Below are 10,000 nucleotides of genomic sequence, written 5' to 3' on the forward strand. Positions count from 1 at the left end.
ATCTCTATCCTCCTCTTCTCTCCTCCCTCTCTACATCTCTATCCCCCTCTCCTCTCCTCCCTCTCTATCCTGCTGTCCCAGGTGTGTGTTGGGCCTGGGTGGGTGGTGGCAGTGCCCTGGGTCACCCCTAGGGGGCAGCGTGACGTACGGGGCTGGCGAACAGGGCGGGGAGGCTGCCGCGTCTGGGCCGCGTGCGGGCCGGAGTCGCCTGCAGGGGCAGCACGCTCTCCAGCGCTCGGGACAGCCGCCGCGCAAACGTCTGGTCCGAGCCCGCGCCGGCCGGGGGGGAGAGCTGGGGCGGGGGGGTGCCGGGGGCCCGTGGGGGGGGGCAGGACAGGAAGTGAGGCGGGGGGGAAGAGTGGGCGCACGGCACGCAAACGGACATGCTACGGCCACGCCGCACCACCACGGGAGGAGGAGGAGGCTGCAGAGCAGGAGGAACAGCACATTAACACACACACACACACACACACACACAAAGATATAAAACACACACACACACACAGAGAGATATGAAACACACACACAGATATAAAACACACACACACACAGATATGAAACACACACACACACACACACACACAGATATGAAACACACACACACAGATATGAAACACACACACACACAGATATAAAACACACACACACACACACAGACAGATATAAAAAACACACACACACACACACACAGACAGATATGAAACACACACACACAGATATGAAACACACACACACACACACACACAGACACAGATATGAAACACACACACAAAGGTATAAAACACACACACACACACAGGGAGAACAGCCAAAACACACACACACAAAACACACACGCACAAAATACACATGCAAATAAACAGTCTACACACACACACACACACACAAATATACAATTTACACACATACTCTTACCAACAGAAATATTTAGTACACTTTAGTACACTTTAGTACACAAAAATTAACACCACACACACATACACACACCAAAACAGATGAACACAACACACACACTTTTCAAACGCACATAAATGCACACAAACAGAACTCAGAGGGCCATAACAGAAACAAACAACCCAAACAGCAAGAACGAGGGATCAGAGACACAGACATGGAGAGAGAGAAGGAGGGATGAGAGACACAGAGATGGAGAGAGAGAAGGAGGGATGAGACAGACATGGAGAGAGAAGGAGGAAGGATGACATGACTACGGAGAGAAGAGAAGAGCAGAAGCACTCATTTCCATCGACGCAAGTGTGTGATTGGTTGTTAGATCAACAATAATTTCCATCGACGTAAGCGTGTGATTGGTTGTTAGATCAACACCAATTTCCATCGACGCAAGCGTGTGATTGGTTGTCAGATCAACACTAATTTCCATCTACGCAAGTCGCAAGAGTGTGATTGGCTGTTAGAAGCGCCACTTGATTTTCAGTGATTAACGCCAGAGTGTGATTGGTTGTTGATGTTCAGCTGTTAACGCAGGAGTGTGTGTGTGTGTGTGGAGGAGCTCCCTGGGTTAGAGCCCAGCGCTACTAGCGTAACCCAGGAGTGTGTGTGAGTGAGTGAGTGAGTGAGTGAGTGAGTGAGTGAGTGAGTGAGTGTGTGTGTGTGTGTGGAGGAGCTCCCTGGGTTAGAGCCCAGCGCTACTAGCGTAACCCAGGAGTGTGTGTGAGTGAGTGAGTGAGTGAGTGAGTGAGTGTGTGTGTGTGTGTGTGGAGGAGCTCCACGGGTTAGAGCCCAGCACTACTAGAGTAACGCAGGAGTGTGTGTGTGTGTGTGTGTGTGTGTGTGTGTGTGTGTGTGTGTGTGTGTGTGTGTGTGGAGAAGCTCCACGGGTTAGAGCCCAGCACTACTAGAGTAACACAGGAGTGTGAGTATGTGTGTGTGTGTGTGTGTGTGAGTGTGTGTGTGTGTGTGTGTGTGTGTGGAGGAGCTCCACGGGTCCACGAGAGCCCAGCGCTGGCGGGCGGAGAAGAGAGAGAGCTGATTTGGAACTGACGGATGTGATTCTAGAACTCCAGTGGGGGTTCCAGCACGCCGCTAGCGCTTAGCCATTAGCCTTTAGCGGCTAGCCATTAGCTTTTAGCACTTAGCGGGTTACAGGGGTTAGGCAGAAGGTACGGGGTCAAGCGGAGAACTCTGATTGGCCGATGGCCTCAATGGAGTCTCACTCCTCACGCTCAACACAGCTAGCTCAGGCTGGTAGACAGGAAATGGTGGACAAGCACTTCCAGGTCAGGGGTCAGTGAAGCACCAGAGTGAACAGCACGAGTCAATTCTAACAGAGAGGCTGGGGAGGTCCGACAGAACCCACACTCCGCATGCTCTAGTCTCTTAGAACAAGAACCTTCACCAGAGCAGAACCCTGTTTCTAGCTTTCAAGAACCAAAGCAGCATTAGTTCAGAATGAACTATATTCTAGAACAGCATTAGAACAGAATTAGTTCAGAATGAACTATATTCTAGAACAGCATTAGAACAGCATTAGTTCAGAATGAACTACACTCTAGAACAGCATTAGAACAGCATTAGTTCAGAATGAACTACACTCTAGAACAGCATTAGTTCAGAAAGAACTACATTCTAGAACATCTACTGAGATTAATCGCAGAGAGAGAGGGACAGAGAGAAAGAGGAGAGAGGAGAGAGAGAGGAGGGCTTTACCAGGGAAGTCAACAGATACTTTAATGACAATATACAACTCATTGGGAGCAAACAATAATACAAACAAATAACAAAAAGACAAAACTCAAAAACAAGAGAGGATCTAAACAGACAGGTGGCCTTCAGCTGCTCGCCTTATATGGAGTGGGTGGGGCTAATCTGTGACATCACTGGCAGTGGTGATGCCGTTGCTAAGGAGACAGGAGAGGGGCCTGGCGAGGTCATGTGACTTGGCCGAGACGAGAGGGACGAGAAACTGACGGCTACCTGTCTGTTTGCATTGCATCATGGGTACAATACAGCAGGAAAACAAGATCAAAAACAAACCATAAATAACAGCACAACCAATAAACAAACAGAAGACAACGGTGGCCAATAACAGAGGAGATCTCTTCTAAAGGGGGCGGGGATTGGAATGCAGGGCGGAACCCGCAGGGGGTGGGGTCAGAGGTGCGTTACCATGGCAGCAGGTAGACTACAGTGGGCGGGGCCACAGGAGCTGGTCAGGAGCTGGAGCAGGTGAGCAGCAGCCATCATCACACACCTGCTGTGTGTGTGTGTGTGTGTGTGTGTGTGTGTGTGTGTGTGTGGACAGGAGCTTACTCCGGAGGAGGGCGTCCGCTCCGGCGTCTCCGTGCAGTGGGCGAGGAACACAGGACACACTCCGTGGTGGCGAGAGTGTGTGTGTTAACGCATGCAACCACTCCAAACCCACAAGCCCACCTCCATGCATCCAGGAAGCCCCTCCCTCACAGACCCCCCCACGGCTGTGCACAGGGCCCCCAGTCTAAACTTACCTCACACACACACATAAGACTGAACGGTGGAACTCTCTCACACACACACACACACACACACACACACACACACACACACACACACACATCCTTCCTCTCCATCTCCCACCCCCCGTAATACCTCACACACCTCTTCACCAGATACTCAGATTCAGAACATAATACCCAAGTGTGTCTTGAGTGAGAGAGTTGAATTTTAAACACACACACACACACACACACACACACACACACACACACACACACACACACACACACACACACACACACACACACACACACACACACACACACACACACACACACACACACACACACACACACACACACACACACACACACACACACACCTGCTGGAAAGGTGTGCCCTGGTCTGATGAGCCTAACTGGACCTACTAGTCTGCATGAGTCACACTCACCTGCGCTGCCCGGCTTACCTGTTCAGTGTGCCCCTGTTACCTCAGCTGTTTACCTGTTCAGTGTGCCCCTGTTACCTCACCTGTTTACCTGCTCAGTGTACCCCTGTTACCTCACCTGTTTACCTGCTCAGTGTGCCCCTGTTACCTCCCCTGTTTACCTGTTCAGTGTGCCCCTGTTACCTCCCCTGTCTACCTGCTCAGTGTGCCCCTGTTACCTCACCTGTTACACGTTTACCTGTTCAGTGTGCCCCTGTTACCTCACCTGTTACCCCACCTGTTTACCTGCTCAGTGTGCCCCTGTTACCTCACCTGTTACCCCACCTGTTTACCTGTTCAGTGTGCCCCTGTTACCTCACCTGTTTACCTGCTCAGTGTGCCCCTGTTACCTCACCTGTTTACCTGCTCAGTGTGCCCCTGTTACCTCACCTGTTACCTGTTAAGTGTGCCCCTGTTACCTCACCTGTTACCTGTTAAGTGTGCCCCTGTTACCTCACCTGTTACACGTTTACCTGTTCAGTGTGCCCCTGTTACCTCACCTGTTACACGTTTACCTGTTCAGTGTGCCCCTGTTACCTCACCTGTTTACCTGTTCAGTGTGCCCCTGTTACCTCACCTGTCACCTGTTTACCTGCTCAGGTGTGCCCTCACCTGTAGAGTCAGTCTCGCTCTGCAGCCCTCACCTGTGCACAGCCCCCTAAGGCCCGCCCCTCCCACGGGAGCTCACTCACCATTGGCTGCTGCGCGTAGGCCGCGTGCTGCTGCGCCAGCTGCGATTGGCTGTGCGGGGCGGCGGCGGGCGGGTACGAGCCCTGTGGTTGGCCAGAGCCCTGCTGGGGGGCGGGGACAGAGCTGTAGGACATGGCCTGGCCCAGGTGAGCGTCCGAGAAGATGGACGAACCCTGACCGCTGTCTGCAGCGCCCTCCGCTGGAGAGAGAGAGAGAGAGAGAGAGAGAGAGAGAGGGAGAGGGAGAGGGAGAAAGAGAGAGAGGGAGAGAGAGAGAGAGAGAGAGAGAGGGAGGGAGAGAGAGAGAGAGGGAAAGAGAGAGGGAAAGAGAGAGATAGAGAGGGAGGGGGAGAGGGGAAAAGAGGAAGAGAGAGAGAGGGAGAGAGAGAGATAGAGGGAGAGGATGAGAGGAAGACCGGGGGAGAGGAAGTGTGTGTGTGTGTGTGTGTGTGTGTGTGTGTGTGTGTGTGTGTGTACGTACAGGTCATGGAGATGCTGGATTGCTGGTACATCAGCTGCTGTTGTATGTGGTGCTGATGTGTGTGTGTGTGTGTGTGTGTGTGTGTGTGTGTGTGTGTGTGTGTACGTACAGGTCATGGAGATGCTGGGCTGCTGGTACATCAGCTGCTGTTGTATGTGGTGCTGATGTGTGTGTGTGTGTGTGTGTGTGTGTGTGTGTGTGTGTGTGTGTGTGTGTGTGTGTGTGTGTGTACGTACAGGTCATGGAGATGCTGGGTTGCTGGTACATCAGCTGCTGTTGTATGTGGTGCTGATGTGTGTGTGTGTGTGTGTGTGTGTGTGTGTGTGTGTGTGTGTGTGTGTGTGTGTGTGTGTGTGTGTGTGTGTGTGTGTGTACGTACAGGTCATGGAGATGCTGGGTTGCTGGTACATCAGCTGCTGTTGTATGTGGTGCTGATGTGTGTGTGTGTGTGTGTGTGTGTGTGTGTGTGTGTGTGTGTGTGTGTGTGTACGTACAGGTCATGGAGATGCTGGCTTGCTGGTACATCAGCTGCTGTTGTATGTGGTGCTGATGTGTGTGTGTGTGTGTGTGTGTGTGTACGTACAGGTCATGGAGATGCTGGCTTGCTGGTACATCAGCTGCTGTTGTATGTGGTGCTGATGTGTGTGTGTGTGTGTGTGTGTGTGTGTGTGTGTGTGTGTGTGTGTGTACGTACAGGTCATGGAGATGCTGGGTTGCTGGTACATCAGCTGCTGCTGTATCTGGTGCTGATGTGTGTGTGTGTGTGTGTGTGTGTGTGTGTGTGTGTACGTACAGGTCATGGAGATGCTGGCTTGCTGGTACATCAGCTGCTGTTGTATGTGGTGCTGATGTGTGTGTGTGTGTGTGTGTGTGTGTGTGTGTGTGTGTGTGTGTGTGTACGTACAGGTCATGGAGATGCTGGCTTGCTGGTACATCAGCTGCTGCTGTATCTGGTGCTGATGTGTGTGTGTGTGTGTGTGTGTGTGTGTGTGTGTGTACGTACAGGTCATGGAGATGCTGGCTTGCTGGTACATCAGCTGCTGTTGTATGTGGTGCTGATGTGTGTGTGTGTGTGTGTGTGTGTGTGTGTGTGTGTGTGTGTACGTACAGGTCATGGAGATGCTGGCTTGCTGGTACATCAGCTGCTGTTGTATGTGGTGCTGATGTGTGTGTGTGTGTGTGTGTGTGTGTGTGTGTGTGTGTGTGTACGTACAGGTCATGGAGATGCTGGCTTGCTGGTACATCAGCTGCTGTTGTATGTGGTGCTGATGTGTGTGTGTGTGTGTGTGTGTGTGTGTGTGTGTGTGTGTGTGTGTACGTACAGGTCATGGAGATGCTGGGTTGCTGGTACATCAGCTGCTGCTGTATCTGGTGCTGATGTGTGTGTGTGTGTGTGTGTGTGTGTGTGTGTGTGTACGTACAGGTCATGGAGATGCTGGCTTGCTGGTACATCAGCTGCTGTTGTATGTGGTGCTGATGTGTGTGTGTGTGTGTGTGTGTGTGTGTGTGTGTGTGTGTGTGTGTGTACGTACAGGTCATGGAGATGCTGGCTTGCTGGTACATCAGCTGCTGTTGTATCTGGTGCTGATGTGTGTGTGTGTGTGTGTGTGTGTGTGTGTGTGTGTGTGTACGTACAGGTCATGGAGATGCTGGGCTGCTGGTACATCAGCTGCTGTTGTATGTGGTGCTGATGTGTGTGTGTGTGTGTGTGTGTGTGTGTGTGTGTGTGTGTGTGTGTGTGTACGTACAGGTCATGGAGATGCTGGCTTGCTGGTACATCAGCTGCTGTTGTATGTGGTGCTGATGTGTGTGTGTGTGTGTGTGTGTGTGTGTGTGTGTGTACGTACAGGTCATGGAGATGCTGGCTTGCTGGTACATCAGCTGCTGTTGTATGTGGTGCTGATGTGTGTGTGTGTGTGTGTGTGTGTGTGTGTGTGTGTGTGTGTACGTACAGGTCATGGAGATGCTGGCTTGCTGGTACATCAGCTGCTGTTGTATGTGGTGCTGATGTGTGTGTGTGTGTGTGTGTGTGTGTGTGTGTGTGTGTGTACGTACAGGTCATGGAGATGCTGGCTTGCTGGTACATCAGCTGCTGTTGTATGTGGTGCTGATGTGTGTGTGTGTGTGTGTGTGTGTGTACGTACAGGTCATGGAGATGCTGGGCTGCTGGTACATCAGCTGCTGTTGTATGTGGTGCTGATGTGTGTGTGTGTGTGTGTGTGTGTGTGTGTGTGTGTGTGTGTGTGTGTACGTACAGGTCATGGAGATGCTGGGCTGCTGGTACATCAGCTGCTGTTGTATGTGGTGCTGATGTGTGTGTGTGTGTGTGTGTGTGTGTGTGTGTGTGTGTGTGTACGTACAGGTCATGGAGATGCTGGGCTGCTGGTACATCAGCTGCTGTTGTATGTGGTGCTGATGTGTGTGTGTGTGTGTGTGTGTGTGTGTGTGTGTGTGTGTGTACGTACAGGTCATGGAGATGCTGGGCTGCTGGTACATCAGCTGCTGTTGTATCTGGTGCTGATGTGTGTGTGTGTGTGTGTGTGTGTGTGTGTGTGTGTGTGTGTACGTACAGGTCATGGAGATGCTGGGCTGCTGGTACATCAGCTGCTGTTGTATCTGGTGCTGATGTGTGTGTGTGTGTGTGTGTGTGTGTACGTACAGGTCATGGAGATGCTGGGTTGCTGGTACATCAGCTGCTGTTGTATGTGGTGCTGATGTGTGTGTGTGTGTGTGTGTGTGTGTGTGTGTGTGTGTGTACGTACAGGTCATGGAGATGCTGGGCTGCTGGTACATCAGCTGCTGTTGTATCTGGTGCTGATGCTGCAGCTGCAGCTCGTGTTCCGTCTCCTCTGGTTCTGTTGGACCCTGCGGTCCTGATGCTGCTGCTGCTGCTGCTGCTGCTGCCGGGGGGTTCTGTGGGTTCTGTGGGTTCTGTGGGTTCTGTGGGTTCTGGTTCTGGTTCCGGAGGGCCTCCTGGAGGCGGCGCTTCTCCTGCTCCTCCCGCACCTGCTTGCGCTGCTCTCTCTTGCGCAGGATCAGAGACACGCGGTCCTTGATGGCCTTCGCCATCGTCTTGTGGTCGCCATCACACACGTAGCCAGAGTCCACCTGCACACACACACACGGGCGCACGCACACACGGGCACGCGCACACACACGCACACACACACACACACGGGCACGCGCACACACACACACACACAGAGAGAGAGTTATCCCAAGTTAGCTTCTCTATCCTCTTCTGCCGTGTTATCCCAATGGAGCTAACAAGTCAGAACTAGCCGGAACTAGTTCCTGCAGACGCTAGAACACAAGGCTGGAGAAAATACATGTCTAAAATGCCCGTGGCAGAATATGGTAAATATAAATTCATGTCTACACATGTTACAGTGATCTTAATCCACACACACAGTCTGACACACAAACACCTCACACACACAGACAGAGAGACAGACAGACAGACAGACACACACTCTCTCTCACTCCACTCTCTCTCTCTCTCCTGAACGTACGTACACACACACACACACACACACACACACACACACACACACACACACACACACACACACACACACACACACACACACACACACACACACACACACACACACACACGCTCACCATTTCCTGGGCCACATCTTCGGGCACGTCCTTGTTGAGGTGGAAGGAGAACTCGATGGCCTCGTTGTCCTTGTACTTGCCCTTGAGCTTGCGCACGTCCTCTATGCGGAGCCACAGCTTGATGGCCATCATCTCCCCGTCGTCCTCCTCCGCCAGCTCCACCCGCACACCCGTCTCCTCCTGGAAGAAGGCATGGTTCAGCAGGATGTGGATGGAGTACCTGCAGCGGAGGGAGGGAGGGAGGGAGGGAGGGAGGGAGGGAGGGGGAGAGAGAGGGAGGGAGGGAGAGAGGGAGAAGGAGGGATGGAGGGAGAGATGGAGGGAGGGAGAGAGGGAGGGAGGGAGAGAGGGAGGGAGGGAGGGAGGGAGGGAGAGAGAGGAAAGGAGGGAGGGAAGGGGAGAAGGAGGGAGAGAGAGAGAGAGAGATGGAGGGAGGGATAGAGGGAGGGAGGGGGAGAAGGAGGGAGAGAGAGAGAGATGGAGGGAGGGTGGGAGGGAGGTGGAGGGAGGGATGGAGAGAGGGAGGAAGGGAGGGGGAGAGGGAGATGGAGAGGGAGGGGGAGAGGGAGATGGAGAGAGAGAGAGAGAGAGAGAGAGAGAAGGGGGGGCACAAGAATTTAGAACAAAATGTCAGAGCCCATTTGTGAAAATTAGATAAAAACCGTTATTGGCTTTTAAGAGCTCAGCAGTACAATGGAGTACAGTGAGGGCCAGCAGAAACTGGAGCAAAGACCGCACACACACACACTCTTAAAGAACACACACACACTCTTAAAGAACACACACAGTACAAACTCACACACAGCCATGTACAAACAACGGCTGTCTTTCAGCACAGCTGACCTCCAGAGCATCTCAAACGGCTGCTCTGGAACTACTGGAACAGTTTCAGGGCAGAAGACACACGTGCACACACACACACACACAGGTCACAGAGTAAAAAACAACCCTGTATCAATGTGTCCTCTGTCCAGTGGCCTGAGATTGATGAGCCTCTAAACTCAAGCCTCATGCGTCAAGATGCCGAGTGGAGCAGCCAAAGACCAGAATAGCCCGTCAGTTCTTAGAAATCAATCAAATATTTACAAAACAGAGTCAACCTACTGTGGAACAAGAACACATTTCTAGAACTCTCCAACCTACCGCGGAACTACTGAATGTGCTTCTAGAACTTCACAGACAAAGAGTAGAGCTCAAACAAGACTCTAGAACCTCACAGACACAAAGAGTAGAGCTCAAACACCGCTCTAGAACCTCACAGACACAAAGTCGAGCTCAGAGAGGACT

The 10,000-nt window shown here is 52.2% G+C and overlaps 1 protein-coding gene across 1 annotated transcript in view; it reads right to left on the minus strand.

Annotated features, from left to right (window-relative positions):
- Window positions 1–10,000, minus strand: part of wnk1b (WNK lysine deficient protein kinase 1b) — a gene marked incomplete in the record, with an annotated part of 113,102 nt that overhangs the window by 40,903 nt on the left and 62,199 nt on the right. The window contains 3 exon segments of the mRNA XM_062518228.1: window positions 4,619–4,808; window positions 7,852–8,197; window positions 8,714–8,933. Of these exon segments, the coding sequence (XP_062374212.1) occupies window positions 4,619–4,808; window positions 7,852–8,197; window positions 8,714–8,933 (756 nt within the window).

The sequence above is a fragment of the Sardina pilchardus genome, chromosome 17 (assembly GCF_963854185.1).
Source record: "Sardina pilchardus chromosome 17, fSarPil1.1, whole genome shotgun sequence".
Lineage (NCBI taxonomy): Eukaryota > Metazoa > Chordata > Actinopteri > Clupeiformes > Clupeidae > Sardina > Sardina pilchardus.